The 18,567-nt window shown below is 35.7% G+C and overlaps 1 protein-coding gene across 1 annotated transcript in view; it reads right to left on the minus strand.

Moving 5' to 3' along the window:
• Window positions 1-425: 425 nt before the first annotated feature.
• Window positions 426-18,567, minus strand: part of LOC139116706 (short transient receptor potential channel 5-like) — a 102,648-nt gene continuing 84,506 nt past the window's right edge. Inside the window, exons 13-17 of the mRNA XM_070679304.1 lie at window positions 12,457-12,513; window positions 6,515-6,571; window positions 4,781-4,837; window positions 3,943-3,984; window positions 426-2,968 (exon numbers count right to left, since the gene is read on the minus strand). Of these exons, the coding sequence (XP_070535405.1) occupies window positions 2,888-2,968; window positions 3,943-3,984; window positions 4,781-4,837; window positions 6,515-6,571; window positions 12,457-12,513 (294 nt within the window). The 3' untranslated portion in view covers window positions 426-2,887. The remainder of the gene's footprint in view (window positions 2,969-3,942; window positions 3,985-4,780; window positions 4,838-6,514; window positions 6,572-12,456; window positions 12,514-18,567) is intronic.

Genomic DNA, 18,567 nt, shown 5'->3' on the forward strand with positions numbered 1-18,567 from the left:
GAGAAATTCTTAGAAATACTAAATACACATTTTCCGTTAACGTTTGTGTAGCATGAACGTCGATATTTAATGTTTTGGCTAATGATACTAATAATCATGCGAAACTACACTTCTTTGCACTGAACGTGATTATTACCAAAATAATTTATATTTATAGCGCATCACTTCGCTCAAGTATATAGCTCGTGTCAACTTTGCCGATGTTAACTCGCCATGTATGCAACCCCGAAATTTCGGGGTTGGTTTATATGCTAAGCCGGTCGGAAGGTGTGAATCACGTACACATCGATAATACCAAAATCAAACTACTCGAACAGCGTTTGCATGCAAGGCAGTGTGTGGAAACAGCGACTATTTCCCCTGTAAAGTTTGATTGAATATTAGTTTCGTCACAGTCCCAGTGAACACAGTGAACTCAGCAGTTTCCTTTGAAACGAAATTTATCATAAAAATAAAACTTATCACTAAGTCAAGGGATAGAATACAAACTGTAAAAGTGTACAGGCTACTTATCTCAGTTGGGACGGCACTAAGACTCCAGTCAGACAATGAGAGAGACCGATGCACTCCTTGGATTGCAGGCTTGAGGTTGCACAAAGTCCACAGAATAAATCTAGCATTGCTGTGAAGGTTTTGAAAAGTTTTGAAATTAATACTGCTGGAATTTCCAAAGTCTTGAAGTAACACGTCTGAGACACGATCCCAAATGTCTGACTGCAAGCCTGCTGTCCGAGTATTTTCACTCATGTGGTTATATAAGAGAATATAAGAAAAATCTAGAACTTCTTTTGATATGCTAATTGCTGTGCCAAAATATCTCCGCTCACAGTAAACACATGACTAATGGAATCTCCAGAACATTTCAAACACGACTAATTGAATTCAACGTCATAAATGACAGTGACATTGAGAATGTTCTAGACTAATTAATCTCAGGTCATGAGTGTGGGGGAAAATGACCTACATAACAGCCACCATTGTTTACATAACTATCACGTGAAAGATAATTTGCATAACATTTCAAAAATAGGTTTTCCCTATGTTTTGTCTCAATACTTCAAAATATCTGACTCAAACTTTCTGGAATGCAAGCTGTCACAACGTTCTTCCGAAGCGTGTCTCAGATTTATATATCTTTCCCGGTTTTTTTAGAGCACAATTTTAAAGAAATCAACTAGGGTTAAATTCACCGCATAAAATTATTTAAGAAGGTTAAAAAAATTCTGAGACACTCTTAGGAAGATCCTCAGGACAGCTTGCACTCACACAAATTTCAGCCACATATATATCTTAAAGCATCGAAGCGAAACATAGGGAAACCCGATTTTTGAAAGGTTATGCAAATAACCTGTCACTTGATATTATATAAACAATGATAACACTATGGTAACCAAAAACTCCCCTTTATCTGATAGTAATATAAACAATGATAACACTATGGTAACCAAAACACTCCCCTATATCTAGGCTTATCGAAAATGTATATGTACAGGGATTTTGAGCTTATTGACCACTAGAGAATTAATAGCTTAAGAAGGTCAAAATTATTATCATTTAATTTACCAATACATTCATCTGACTCTTCTGTTTAAAAAATGTTTACCTATATCTCTGCAAGTCTTCCAATGATAAAATTAACACAAATACGAAAGCAATTACGTAAATTTCGTAGAAGGCAAAGTGATATGAAAGTACATGTCATTGAAAACTACAAATACTGTAAAGACAAAATGTCTGAAAAACGACTGAATGTAATTTGCAATGACGATTCTTGTAATTGCAACTACAGGAAATTATTTAAACAGATTGTCTTAAACGTCGGTAAAATATTTATTTATGTCGTCATCTGATCTTCTATCGCCGAATATCACCTGTATACATGCGAGTGTGTTACGGACAAATTCACCATTCATATTTACATAATTAATAGTGTAGACAAAACAATAATGACATTCATCACGGTAACTTTTCCAATGATAAACTGAAAATATGAAATCTAAAATCTGAAAAACTACCAAAAGCATGGGTCACTTACAGCAGGAGGGGATTCTAGGGTACATATCTCACTCCTTTTTACTCCTAGATTATTTGTACATCGATATATTGATTTCTATATTTTGGACTATAATGGGAAGAATAATGTAGATTTTCACCACTCTGACTCGCCGGATTTTTCTTCAGGCCTTTCTAGAAATCATGGTAAGAAACTTTAAATCTGTATGAAAAGAGCTTTCAAAAATGTTTCGTGGCTGTAAAGAATATGGTTACCTGTTAGTTGTTATGGAAATTACGAAAATGATGATTGCCAAGCCACATAATTTTAAGCATATTTTAAAGTAAAAATAACCCTCGCCTTATCTACATCACAGCGCTTATTCAATTTCTCTTTTCGTTACATACTAAAATAAAACTACATTTTTAGAATTCCAAGAAATAGAGTCAGTCCAATTGTGTCAAAGATATGACATTGGTGACATTATTTTTTCATTCAACTAACAAAAAAGTCAGTGTGAGTGATTGCGTTCATAGCGTTGCAAATGGAAAGTTCACGCCTACCCGTTTCCACTGTAAGTCAAAAATACCCATAATTTTAATGAGGCTATACAAAGTGTGAGATCCAATTGTAAAGTCACATCAACTCATGGCGTTTCCCTTACTTGCCTATAGTAAGCTTATTAGATATTCCCTCCGTCTAATGATTTTTCAACTTTTTGATTCATGATTTTAAATCTAAATCCAAAATATAAAACTGTTAGGAGTTTAATCACTTTACATTTAAATTTGCATAACTATTAACTCATTTCAATCCACCCGTCAATGGTACGAAGTCTTAATAATGGTTTATTTCATCATTACATTTCTTCGTATTTATACATTACAGTCCTGTTTAACCTTCACCTGGACCGTGTATTTTGCAGTCGTTGCAACCATAAGCTTTGTAGTACCGAGCCTTGAGAACAGTCATCAACTATTTGATGGAAAAAAGAAATAACATTCATTCTACAAGATAAAATTTTAAGCAATGGTTCTTGCAATGCTGTAACGTAGGGAATTGCAGAAATGTCCGTCCTTAGGGGTAGGGGCGGGTTAGGGTGTTGTGATCTCACCACAGGGTTCTTCCTGCTATGGTTTATTTTATTTTAATACGCTTGACTATGACATATATTGTCGATACATAATACTGCCAACCTTTGGTGTATTATGTTATTACTGTTTTTTTAACAATTTCTTTTTCTCCTTCGCTTTTTCACGTGTTTGCCCTTTGACATTCCATGGACGTAAAAAGATACGCGAAGTTTTTCTACTGTATTGCGTCTATTATCTAATGCGTTTGATTGCCTAATGCGCAAAAGCACGCAAGGGTAAATTACTAATCTATGGACGCTGTCACCAGATTATCAATACTTCGACAAAGTCAACAACGAACGCACCAGTAAGGTATAACAGAAGAAAGGGCACAGACTCTCAAAAGCTGTGTCCATAGAAACCTACTTTATGATAAAACTGTGAAGACACATTGGAAGCACGGCCATATATACCCAACGAAGTCGATCTGTGAGATGTTATGGAAATTATAAAATCGATGATTTACAGACTTTTTTAAAATAAGGCCGGAAATTAAAAGATTGTTCTGTTATTCGGCAAATCGCACAGTGACGTAGTCTTTTTGAATTATACTTCTTTTCACTACCTACAGCGGTTCCTAATACAATTCGTCGAAACACCTATCGCAAAATGCAAGTTAACAGTTGAGCGTCTACTGTAAGTTGCAAACAGCAAACGATCGGTAAAATGAATTTTGTCGATCCATTCGTCGGTTACCGTTGGGTAATTCTGTTGCTGGCTAGAGCCAGCTCGGTCTTCAAAGCGTTGAGTGGCACTTAAACGACAGAAGATTATGGACTACTTTACGATTATTAGTATAAAAGTTGTATTACTAACCTGCTCGTAAGACAGTGGGCAATTTTCTTGTCTGCCATTTTTCTGTAGTGAATCGAAAAAAGGTCACAAACAAACGAATGTCAAATTACGGTGAAATTTACACTAATGTACCATAGAAGCACCGGCATGAAAAACATGGAAGATGGACCGCGCCACTTTCTAATTTGCAAATGCAGCATAATGAATGCCAATCCACAGTATCACATTTCTACAGATGCAAAATGATGTTCTTCATTCAAGACTTGTCTGTGACTTTTCTATGACTTTTTCCCAAGGTGTAAGCAATTTTTTTAGGTTTCAGAAACAAAGAGACTCGCAGGCGACGTCATTATCGGCCTCGTATCGCCTTTGAATTTCAAATTGCCCAAGATTGCAGACAATTTGTTAGACGCACATCTTACTGTCAAAGTATAAACGTCTGAGAATCGTTGGAACTGTAGCACATTCGCAGTGTGGCAGATTCAAGTTCAGCTCTTCGTGTCACCGCAAAGAATATCTCTCTATGACAATAGATGGGAGGACACTTGTAAATTGATAGCTCAGTCTTTTTGACCTTCTTTTATTTTGCATTGAAAATGATATTCCAAGTTAGAAGAATTTTTCATAATGGCAACGCAAAGGGCAATTACTGCCGTTCACAAATAAATGTGGATTATTTTGCAAGCCACAATTGCATAACATAATGATTCCATATCATCAAAAATTTACATATTTTGGATGCAAATATATAAACAGTGCTCGTCTTCAGTAAAGATAAAACCCTTGGGTTTTCTGTGAGATTATAATATAAATCTCACATATGGTACTGTTTCCAATGTCATTTAAGCAGAGTACACACCTGACAACTTCCAACGTCATCGGCTTGGGTGTTCCTTTCCTCCATAGAATAACTATCCTGCAATATAAAGTCACATACTTTATATCAAGACTTAGCAGCAATATAGAAGTGTGACATTGCTTAAAGAGAAAAGGTTATAACATATTGATGTTCAGTTTCGGCTACGATGACTTTTGGATGACTTTTGTTGTATACAGTGCGTGATTTCAAGTAATTACTCTTCGCAAAAATGGCAGTAAATTCATTTGCACCAAAGAGTTGTGCATTCCAATTAGGATAACAGTTCATCCGACTAACTCGGGATCACCAATCAAGTCATAAGTAAAATTGAATCACTGTGCGAAAATGCTTAGTCGTCGCCAGATATTGCAAAAACATGTACAATGTTGATGGGTATCAACTGCATAATGTTGTAATAACATTTACTAATTATGTTCGATAAAATGATGAACACGTTAAGTCAGGTCATTCGTTGAAACACTTGTTGTTAAGGGAATTTTACGGAAGAACGCCTTCTCTAAATTAAAAAATGATCGGTGAAATGGATTTTTTCGATCTATTTGTACGTTAACTTGGTAAAGTTCTTTTTTCAGGCAAAAGCCTGCTAACTCCTTCAAAGCGTTGACTCGTCATTAAACTGCACAGTATGAACTACTTGATAAATCTATCAATTTTAATGTGTATCAACACTGTACTACCAAGTTGATCATGAGATAATTGGCGATTTTTTGTCTAGAATTTTACTGCAGTAAATCGAAAAAGAACAAAAAGTGTCAAATTACTGTGACAGTTTGTGCTAATGTACCCAAGACACTTAAGCAGCAGCGCGCAAAATAGTGGATAGCAGTCACATAATGTATACCACTCCAGGTTCACAGCATCACCTTCCTACCGAATCTGATGTTAAATGATTTTGGTCGTTAAATATTTGTCTATATTTTTTTTTCAAGATGTAATAATTTTGTTGGGTTTAGAAACAAAGAGACTCGTCCTTGCCGGCCTCGTATCACCATCAGATTTCAAATTGTGAAAGATTATAGAGACAAAGAGCACAAATCTGAGAATCGTCAGAACTACAGCGCAAGAGCAGTGCAGTAGATTCAAGAATGTCTTCTCGAATCATCGCAAATAATTTCTAGGAATTACAATAAATGAGGGGACACTTGAATATTAAATGATCAGTCTTTTTGACCTGCTTTTTTGCATTAAAGATGATATTCCAGTTTACAAGAATTCTATAGAACGGCAACGCAAAGGAAAATTATTGCTGGTCACCAACATGTGTACATTCTGTCACAATGGCATGACATAATTATGATAATAAATCATAATTTCAATAATAAAACTGCTGAGACAGGGTTTTGGTGAAAAGTGCGGAGCATTCATCTAAAAAGTGCAAACTTTCCCAACGAACCTCCGGGAGGATGTTAGAAAAAAGACAACACTACGCAAATTGTCAAATTGTCAATTGTGATTAACGGGCCCATGTAGCAGGGCAGACCCAGATGTATTGCAGAGAGCACTCATGCAACTTTCAAATCGTACATAATTTACAGTTTTTAACAGGGATCAAAACAGTAACATTTCCATATTAGCAAAACTTGTATATTATAGATGCAAATATGTAACAGGTGCTCTTCAGTTACGATAAAACCCTTGGTTTTCTGTGAGATTATAATATAAATCTAACAGATGATACTATTTCAACTTCTTTGGTTAAAGTAGAGTACACACCTGACAACGTTCAACGTCATCGGCCTGGTTGTTCCTTTCCTCAGCAGAACAACTATCCTGCAATATAAAGTCATGCATTTTAGATCAAGATTTGTTAGCGATACAGAAGTGTGACATTGCAAAAAGAGAAAAGGTCATACACATGGATGTTCTGTTTCGGCTACGATGACTTTTTGATGACTTTTGTTGCATACAGTGCATGGGTTTCCATCATGACCACATAATCCTCAGTTTCCTTGAAAATACAATTTACTGTATATTTATTGCATATGTAAGTTACAGGTTGCCTTTAAATTCATCTGCACCAAAGAGTCGTTTAATGCAAATTTGGATAAAAGTTCATGCTACTAGCTTGGATTATCCATCAAGCCATTGGTACAATTAAAGATCTCACGAAAGTAATGTTTAGTCATCTTATAATATTTCTAGTACAGTGTTGATGTGTGTCAATAGCGATTGTAATAGCAAATACTAATTATGTTCGATAGAACTCATGAACAATTGCAGCTAGCTCCTTCGTCAAGATACTTGTGAAAGGGAATTTTACGGGGACAGTGTCTGATCGAAGCAGCAATCGACGAACGATCGTTAAAATGGCTATTATCGATATATTTGTAGGTACACTTGGTAAAGTTCAATTTTCTTCAAAGTTCTTTAAAGCATTGACTTGCAATTTTACTGTACAGTATGATCTACTTGATGATTCTATTATTTTAATGAGTATTAAAGTAGTACGCTTATCACTAGATAGTTTGTGATTTTTTTGTCTGGCATTATTTCTGCAGCAAATCGAAAAAGGACACTAACAAAATTATGTCAATTTACAGTGAAATGTTGTACTAATGTACCCAGGACAGTTAAGCACGGGCGCGCCAAAGTATGGATAGTTATCCACCCCAAAGTATGTAGCCAAAGCAATTTGCAACATGATGTACCTCTCAACAGCATCACCTTTCTACCAATGCATGAAGATGTTCTTCGCTCAGTACTTGGCTGTGACCATTTTTTCAAGGTTGAAGCAATTTGTAAGGTTTGAGAAATAATGAGACTCGGCCTTATCGACCTCGTATCTTCTGAGAATTTCAAAGAATTCAGAGATTTGTAAAACACTCCTCTTACTATAAAGTCTGAGAATCGTCCTGCAAACGCACAGTGCTGCAGATTGGAGTTTGCCTAGTCGCCGTTAAGAATATATTGGAATGACTGTGAATGAGAAGATACTTGCAAAATACTTGATCAGTCTTTTTGAACTATTTTATTTTGCTGTAAGGTTCAAAATTAGAAGATTTTTAAAAACGGTAACGCAAAGGCCAATAATAACGGGTGTTCACCATTATATGTTGATTATTATATCAGTCACAATTGCATGAGGTAATTAGGACAATAAGTCATGTTTTGTTTAATATAAAAAAAAAGTATAGTTTGGATGCAAATATGCAAAAATTGCTCTTTTACCGTAAAAACGATAACAGCCTGTTTTCTGTAAGAATTGTGATATTTTTTTCTGTATGTGAGCGCCATGAATATAACTCTCTTATGAGTGAATCGGTCGCTCTGAAAATGTGTTAATAAATAAAATTAATAAATCAATATAAAGTTCACGGATTATACTGTTTTAAAATCCTTGTTAACCACTCTACACACCTCTCGACGCCCTAAAAAATCCCACAATATAATTTAGTAACTCAGTTCAGATCCAGATTTCTTAGTGATACAGATGTGTGACATTGCTCAAAGAGAAAAGGTCATAACATTTAGATTTTTATTTCGGCTACGATGACATGGATGGCATTGGTTGCATGCAGTGCATAATTTCAGACATGGTTGGATAATCTACAGTTTCCATATTGATGCAATTTACTGTTCGCATATGTAAATGGCAGGTTGCCTTTAAATTCATCTGCAACCAAAGCGTCATCCATTGCAAATTTGGATAAAAGTTCATTTGGCTAACTGGGATCATCTATTCAGCTATTGGTAAAATTAAAGTTCCCATGAGAGTAATGTCAAGTCGTCGCAAGATATTAAAAGTGCAGCGTTGATGTGTATCAAATGCGGTTGTAATAGCATATACTAATTATATTCAATAGAAATTATGTACAACTTCAGTTAGCTCGTTCGTCGAAACACATTTCGTGAAAGGGAATAGTAAGGGAATAGTGTCTACGCTAAGTTGCAATTGACGAACGATCGGTTAAATGGTTATTGTCGATACATTTGTATGTTAATTTGGTAAAGTTCTGTATTCTGGCAAGAGCTTGCTATAGTACAGTATGAACTACTTAATGATTCTATTATTTTTAATGAGTGTAAAAATTCTAAAATTTAGCTGATCATGAGGTAGTAAACGATTTTTTCTGCAGAGAATCGAAAGAGGACATAAACAAAAGAATATCAAATTACAGTGATATTGTGTACTAATGAGCCCCAGACAGTCATATGTGTATATTCACTTTGTTTTGATATACTGTCAAAATAAAGCCAAGTGTGGCGTACTTGATTGCTTGCCATGGAAGGATATGCCTGTGTAAAGCGAACTTATTTGTAGCAAACTTTTCGCGATCACAGTTGATGAAAAAATAATGCATTAGGAATGTCGACTTTAGATCTATTTATGCAAGGGGGGCTTTTCTACTGTAGTCGTGTTTGGGTTACATGGGATTTAGCGATATAGTGGTACTATTTTATTTAGTTTGGAAGAACACACTAGAGTAAACGCACGATCAGCATGGTGACCCGGTGGCGGCTAGATAGCTGGCTGTACGATGACTCCCTATGAGAATTATTGGTTGAATAGTTTCGGCTTTTTTATAATCTCTTTATTGATTTCACTTATTTTCATATTTCTTAAATTAATAATATCTCAGAAAAACTGTCATAGATAAAAACTACATATGCACTGTAAAATTAAATTTTAAGCTGATGAGTGCTACCGTTTCAGGGAAAACAGGCAGCAGATGACGGACGTTGAACAGCTAGTACGAACCCTTGTACCTTCTTCTGCAATATTTGTACCTGGCAAGTTAACGCGGCAAACAAGTATTTTCGATGTAGTTTTAGATAAAACCATTAGCTGATGTAAACGTAAGCTTGCAAGATACTAATTTAAGACTTTTTCCAACAAGCCCAGGTACGGCAGCAATTTTCAACTGTTAACAGACAGACAAATAAGCCTGCAAGACACGTTCCTCAAATGTAATACAACTGCATGTCAAGACAATAAAGCTTGCAAATATAGCAATACTGGTTCTTTTTTTGAAATTTGCACAAATGTAATCAATGACAGAATGTAAGACAAAAACGATGAGTTACATGCAGCATCCTTACATTTATCATATTTGATTGCCCAAGACTATGAATTTAATGGACGTTTGTACGACTGTAAACATGATTAAGATTGATTATTATTTTGTTTGTAAAGATGTATACAAAGACGTGACTATTTGATGCATACGTATGTGAATAAATACGAGTACTTATAATTTTATGGAGATGTTTCATCTTTTGGCATATTGCACGTTTTCGTTGTTTTACTGCAAAACAGGTGTATATGTATTTTCCCAATTTGTTTAACATCTGCCTGTCCGTCATTGGTGGTGCATTCTCGTTATCAGTGTATGAGTAAATTGCAAATGAAATGTGTTGAAGAGCAGATTCCTGATGTTTGTGATGTATTAAATAAATTTGTATCATTTTCCCTTGCTGGTCATGACAAAGATGTCATTTTTTAATACGCAGTTTATTTTGATGATTTCATCCTCTTTAATCACTGCCATGGTGCAAAAATACAATAATATCACTTTCAAAAGCTACGCTCATTTTTGTCATCACAAACCTTGATGAAACTATTAGTGTTTTCCGATAAATGTATGTTTCATTGAAAATGGCCTACCTGAAAATAATAGGGCATCGATACCGGATACCTTATTTATGTATTTGCTGTCGGAAGGCTATCTGTTTAATGAAGTCTTAATTGCTGTGATAATATTTGCGAGCGACGTTAGTGTGCAAGTGAGTATGCGGCCATTTTGTTATGTTTTTTGACATGTACGGAGCCATATCTCAAGCACATCTCAACCGATTTTACTTTAAGTTGGTACAAGGACATCAACCTTTGTCATACATATGCACGTCGATTTGTTTCACGATATGATTCAATATGGCTGCGTTGCGGCCATTTTGTTACGATTTTTCATATACGGAGCCATAACTCTGGCACATCTCAACCTATTTTATTGTAAGTTGGTACAAGGACATTATATTACGAGTTTTACGAGTTTTGCATGTCTGCAGCCATAATGCAGACATGTATCAACCGATCGTATTCAAAGTTGATACAATGACATTGATGTATTGTCATATTATGTAATAGATTATGCATTTCAATTGGTTTCACAATCCGATGCAATATGGCTGCCTGGTGGCCATGTATTTACGTTGTTTTATGTACAGAGCCATAACTCAGACATATTCGCACTAATATTATTCAAATTTGGTACAAGGACATAAATACATATGCACATCAATTTGTTTCACGATATGAAGCAGTATCATGTCAATGATTGAATTTTCGTAATTAGACTGATGTGTCAAGAAATACTGCATGAAATTTGACGAAATTTGGTACAGATGTTGATCTTATTGTGTTGTAAATACAATCCAATGACACTTAGAAATGTGTTTAAATTATTCCTAAGTTGCATTTACATGATGAATTTGTTGTTTTTAGGGTGAATGTCCTGAAGCACTGCATCACACTTTATAAAATATGGTACCGGCGATAATCTATCAGTGTTATGATAGGATGCGAAAATGTTTGGCAACATCCTGTACATTATTTACTAATTGACTCATTGAATAACATTTGTAATTAGGATGGCCTCCTAAATTGGTTTTATATTTTCACCACCATGGAAATTATTCTCAGCCATTAAGCCTCAGCTGTATCGCAGTATTTAAAATCACACACCTAATGAATGAAGAGGACCCTATCCTCTCTGAGGACTTATAATTAAAGAACACATTAACAAGTTGGGACTGTGTCATCAACGCTGATTTGTTCTTCAAAGCATTATCTACTTATTAAACTGTACAGTATGAACTACTTGATAAATTTGACATTTTATTGGGTGCAAAAATCGTACGACTAAGCTGATCATGAGACGGAGATTTTCTTGTCTAGCATTTTTTCAGCAGTGAATTGAAGGAGGATCCGAACAAAAAATGGCAAATTGCAGTAAAAGTTTGTTCTAAATGTTCGCCAAACATTTAAGAGGTGGCGCGCCAAACAGTAAATAGTTTCAGTATAATGTATACCACTCCACAGCATCACTTTTCAACCTATGTAAAATGATTTTCTTCCTTCAATATTTATCTGTGGCTTTTCTTTCAAGGTGTAACCGATTTCGTTTGGTTTTAGAAACAAAGCGATTCGTCATTGATGGCCTCGTTACGCCATTGGATTTCAAATTGAGAAAGATTGCAGTGACGCAAATCTTACTATCAAACTAAAAAAGTCTGCGAATCGTCGGAACTATAGCCATGCGCAGTGCAACAGATTCAAGTTCGCCTCTTCGAGACACCGAAAAGAATATCATGGCATGACAGTGAATAAGAGGACATTTGCTAATTAATAGATCAGTCTTTTTCATCAACGTTTATTTTGCTTGAAATATGATATTCCAAGTAAGAATTCCTTTGAACGGCAACACAAAGGCCAATTACTGCTGCTCTCTAATATATGAAGATTATTTTGCCAGCCACAATGGCGTGACATCATTATGATCTTGATTTCCATATCACCAAGACTTGCATAGTTTAGATGCAAATATGTAAAAAGTGCTCTTTTCAGTAACTATAAAACGCTTGGTTTTCTGTGAGATTGTAATATAATCATACGGATGATACTGTTTCAAGGTTTTTGGTTTAAGCAGAGTACACACCTGACAACTTTCCAAGTCATAGGCCTTGTTGTTCCTTTCCTCCACAGTACAACTATCCTGCAATATAAAGTCACGCATTTTAGATCAAGATTACTTAGCCATACAGGAGTGTGACATTGAACAAAGAGAAAAGGCTATAACATAGTTTATTACACCTCACTCATTCAGCGTGCACTGCCATTGGTTAAACGCGACTCACGTGACATGTAAAAGAACGTGATGATACCCTCTGCGAACGTGATGATGCCCTCTGCATTTGATATTACATGGAGGACGTCATTTTACTTACTGTGCGTGCTTAGCTGCGCTTAACAAATTGTCGTTCGCTTGTACTTACAGTCGGCAACTATGGCTGCAAAACGTAATGCAGAGCTGTCTATACAATGCAAGATCCGAGGTACATGAATATTCCACATTAAGGGTCATTAGCATAGAATTTTAATACCGAAAAAAATGCTCATTAATGTAATCTGCATATTTTATATCATTATACCTAGCATCTTGCACTAATAGGAGCTGTTACCGGCACAGTTAGACGATATTTTGATGCAAGTAAACAGCAAACGAATGAAAATAACAACAAAGAATGCAATTTCTGTGTTCATCGACTATGCAAGCAACAAATTTAGATACGCCACCGAGGAGATCGGCAAACTTTCAGCGGCAACGCTAGACTCGGCACTGACAACATTTTACTCTGAGGTCCGGACTCAGAGAGGCGAATCTCTTCGCTATGGCACCCAGCGGTATTTCAACGAGCCACCGAGGCGCCGTGAATATGATCTTCTTACCGGCGAAGAATTTGCTAGTAGTCGTCACATGTTCGCTGCCGTATGTAAAAAAACCCAAACAACGGAAAAGGAAACGTTGTTCACAAGCCAGCGATTCTACCTGGGGACCTCGATAAGTTTTCGACGTGCTTCCAGGGAGCGTACAAAAATCCTACAGTGCTGTTGCACCGAGTATGGTTCGCAGTGATGCTATAGTTTTGTTGCCGTGGAGGAGAAAGGCAACGAGAGCTGCAAGTTGACAATTTCTAAGTAAAGATAAATGACCGTGGCTTGAAATACGTAGTCCAAGTCGGTAGCGATGTGACAAAGAATCACCAAGTTGACGACGACGGCGTGACAGGTGGGATAATGTACGCGAATGACTCTAACCCATTCGAGTGTCCCGTGCGGGCTTTTGAGCTTTACGCATCTAAAACCCACAAAGGGTGTAACGCACTATTTGAAAGGCCTCGTAATAACTGTGTTAACAGTGACAATTGCTCGTGTGAGAAAAAGCCACTGGGGAAAACACCTTATCTGAAATGATGTCGACAATTTCCAAAGCCGCAGAACTAAGTCAACGGTATACAAACCACAGCATTCACGCAACATCAATCACTATCTTGAGTGAAGCGGGCTTCAACAATCGACATATTATGAGTGTCAGTCGCCACAAAAATGAAGGTAGTTTGAGCAGCTATGTCAGAGACACTTTAATAACGCAGAAAAAGGAAATGGCAGAGACCTTGGCTTCTGCAGCTGCGATCACAACTTCAAATACACGCACTCCGCTGTCACCCGTAGTATGTCATCGGCAGTTGAATATTGTTGTTAGTACCAGTGCTAGTTCGGGCTGTGTGTTACCTAATGAAACCCCTCGACCACAAATGTCAATGTTGAAATGACTAAATCAGCTGCAGCTTCACTGTTCTCGAATGCCACTACCTCAGGAGGAACTTTTAATATCATTTTTGGACAGAAACAGTATAACTATTAATACATTATACACATATTGACTGGCCATGAGGGCAACAGTATACGTCTGTACCCCGAGGGACTGTGAGTCACCCCAAAAAACAGACTGTTTCCCGAGGCTGTAGGCCGAGGGAAACAGTCTGTTTTTGGGGGTGACTCACAGGCCCGAGGGGTTAGAGACGTATGTTGTCGCCCGCATGGCCAGTCATTATGTGTTTTATAACACACCTCATCCGTAGCCATGCATAAGAACGTACTATACACAAAACTTGTCGCATGAATGATGTAATATGTTGAAGTGGTTCGGCAAAAAAAGTTTTTCCCGACAGGGTCGCAATAGCCAATACTTCTGCAAAAACGTTCAATGCACCTTTGATTATAGTTTTCGTTCGTTTCGAGTCCTTGTTGGAAATCAGAGTATTCAGTTATTCTTCAGAAAGTAGGATAAACCGAGAAATTTCTCGACTATCGCTTCGCTCGGCCGCAGACGACATCTTTGTTTACATTCCAGTTCGCGCATGCGCCAATCTTTTTTGACGTCAGTGGGCATCATTTTTCGGAACTGATGCCTGGCAGGCAACAGTTCCGACAAATAATGCCTGATGACGTCGTTTACGTGGATCAGCACAAAAAGAACGCATCCCACGTGACTATCAATTGGCGAATCAGAACACAGACTGCGGATGAGGAGTGTTATAATAGTCCGTGGGCTAGAGGGGGTCTACGTGCACCCCCGCCACAGGATAACAAACCTGTATTTTTCAGAACCCTTGGGATCCCTAGAATACGAAATGGAATTTTAACAGAAAAAATATAGGGATGGAATAGCTGTTATGGTCATGTTTTGAAGGGTACCGCAAAATCACGATTTTTCAAGCCAAATGCATTTTCGTCAAATCTGTCTTCTTGTAAGTCATGTGCTGAGCTCATTTTTTAACATAACATCACTTGTTTGGTATCATTAGAAAGGGAATTTATTCTTCTTTAAGATGACATATTGCACTATGCAATATCTTCTACAGTTTTTGTCAAATATAACCAAAACTTACCCCTTACCCCAAAATTGAACATTGCAAATTACAGTAAATCTCAAATTCTACCAATATTTAGCTAGGCATAATAAAAAATGCAATGTTTTGTCTGAAATCTGTTTTATTTGATACAAGAACATGTCAGAAATATGAAATAGACTTTTAACAGAAAAAATATTGGGAATCTACAGCTGTAACAGTCATATTTTGAAGGGTACTATAAAATAACAGTGTTGCAGATTTGCATGCATTTTTGTTAAAACTGTCTTCTTATAAGTTATCTGCTGAGCTTGTTTTTGAATATAACCTGGTTGTTAGGTATCATTAGAAAGATAATTCACTAATCTTGAGAATGATATATTGTAACATGCAATATCTTCTATAGTTTTCATGATATATAACCAAAACTTACCCCTTACCCCAAAGTTTACATTGAAAATTTCAGTCATAGCTAAAACCAAATTCTACAATCTGTTTAGCTTGACACAAATATCTGGCCGTTTTGCTATTAACTCTGTTTTATTTGGTACAGGGACATATCAGAAATATCAAATAGACTTTTAACAGAAAAAATATTAGGAATCTACAGCTGTAACAGTCATATTTTGAAGGGTACCGCAAAATAACAGTGTTGCAGATTTGCATGCATTTTTGTTAAAACTCTTCCTGTAAGTCATCTGTTGAGTCTGTTTTTGAATATAACCTGGCTTGTTAGGTATCATTAGAAAGATAATGTACTAGTCTTCAGAATGACATATTGTAACATGCAATATCTTCTATAGTTTTCATGATATATAACCAAAACCTACCCCTTCCCCAAAGTTTACATTGAAAATTTCAGTCATAGCTAAAACCAAATTCTACAATTTTTTTAGCTAGAAACAAAAACTCTGGCCGTTTTTGCTATTAACTCTGTTTTATTTGGTACAGGGACATGTGAGAAATATGAAATAGACTTTTAACGGAAAAAATATTAGGACTCTACAACTGTAGCGGTCATATTTTGAAGGGTACCGCAAAATAACAGTGTTGCAGATTTGCATGCATTTTTGTTAAAACTCTTCCTGTAAGTCATCTGTTGAGTCTGTTTTTGAATATAACCTGGTTTGTTAGGTATCATTAGAAAGATAATTAACTAATCTTTAAAATGACATATTGTAACATGTAGTATCTTGCATAGTTTTCATGAAATATGACCAAAACTTACCCCATACCCCAAAATTTACATTGAAAATTGCAGTCATAGCTAAAATCAAATTCTACCATTTTCTTTACCTAGACATATAAAATTAGGCATTTATTTGTATGAAATCTATTTCATTCGGTAATGGGTCATGTCAAAAATATAAAATAGACTTTTAACAGAAAAAAGATTGGAATTCTGTAGTTGTAACAGTCAGATTTTGAAGGGTACAGCAAAATCTCAGTATTCCTGACTTGCGTGCATTTTTGTTGAATCTATCGTCTTGTAAGTCATCTGCTGAGCTTCTTATAGAATATAATTTAAGTTGTTAGGTATCATTAGTAAGATTATTTACTAGTCTTTAAAATGACATATTGTAACATGCAATATCTTGTACAGATTTTTATGAAATATGACCAAAACTTACCCCATACCCCAAAATTTACATCGAAAACTACTGTCATAGCTAATGTCAAATTCAAGCAATTTTTTACGCAGACATAAAAAATTAGGCAATTTTTTGTATGAAATCTGTTTTATTTTGTACTTGGCCATATCAGAAATATGAAATGAACTTTTAACAGAAAAAATATTGGGATTCTATAGCTGTAACAGCTGTATTTTAAGGGTACTGCAAAATCTAAGTATTCCTGATTTGCATGCGTTTTTGTTAAATCTGTCATCTTATAAGTCATCCACTGAGCTCGTTGTTGATTATAACCGGGTTTGTTTAGTATCATCGGAAAGGTAATTAACTGGTATTTACAATGAAATATTGTAACAGGCAATATCTTGTATAGTTTTCATGGAATATGACCAAAACGTACCCCATACCCCAAGGTTTATATTGAAAGTACTGTCATAGATAACGTGATAAATTTCCGTGAATTTTTAGCTAGACATGATAAAAATAGCTCTGTTTCGGTATTAAATCTGTTGTATATGGTACTGGGTCATGTAAGAAATGTGAAATAGACTTTTAACAGAAAAAATATTTGGACTGTATAGTTGTAACAGCCATATTTTGAAGGGAAATGCAAAATCGCAGTACCGCAAACTGGCACCTTTTTTGTTAAATTCTTCTTCTTGTAAGTCATCTGCTGAACTTATTTTGTGACACAACCTGGCTTGTGAGGTATCATTAGTAGGGCAATTTATTCTTCTTTAAGATGACATATTGTAATATACAATGTCATTCATAGTTTTCCTGGAATATGGTCAAACTTTACCCCATACCCAAAAAGTTCAAATCGCAAATTACGGCTCATCTTAAATTCTACCATTTTTTGCTGCACATAATACAAAAGGCAATTCTTATAAAATCTGACTTATTTTTTACAAAAGTATGTCACAAGTATAAAATTAACTTTTAACGGGAAGATAATACAATTTAGTAGCCACTTGGATCATTTTTGGAGGGGGAACCCATATATTGCAAATGTATGTGTTTCGGCAAATTTGCCCTGATACCTGGGTACCCTTCCAAATATGATCCAAAAGGCTACAAAATCATATTATGTTCCTGTTAAAAGTTAATTTCATATGTGTAACATACTTTTTTAACAAAAACACAGATTTCATAGATTGCATACCAGCATTGCCTTTGGTATGTAAAGTTAACAAATTGTAAAAAAGGGTAGAGTTTCAGATTTGCAGTAATTTGCTGTGTAAACCTTGGGGTATGGGGTAAGCTTTGGTCCTATTTCATGAAACCTAAACAAAACATTCCATATTACAATATGTCATTTTAAAGACTAGTAAATTACCTTTCTATTGATACCTAACAAGCCAGGTTATGTCAAAAATCAAGCTCAGCAGATGACTTATAAGAAGACAGATTTAACAAAAAAGCAAGCGAGTTTTCAATACTGTGATTTTGCGAGACCCTTCAAAATATGACTGTTACAGCTGTAGAGTCCCAATATATTTTCTGTTAAAAGTCTATTTCATATTTTTGACATTCCCCAGTACCAAATAAAAAGATTTTATATAAAGCATTGGCTTATTTGTTATGTCTAGCTAGAAAATTGGTAGAAGTTGACGATAGCTACGAAAGTAATTTTCGATACAAACTTTGTGGTATGGGTAAGTTTTCGTCATATTCCATGAAAACTATATAAGATATGGCATATAACAATATGTCATTTTAAAA

Source organism: Ptychodera flava, chromosome 18 (genome assembly GCF_041260155.1).
Source record: "Ptychodera flava strain L36383 chromosome 18, AS_Pfla_20210202, whole genome shotgun sequence".
In the NCBI taxonomy this organism is placed as follows: domain Eukaryota; kingdom Metazoa; phylum Hemichordata; class Enteropneusta; family Ptychoderidae; genus Ptychodera; species Ptychodera flava.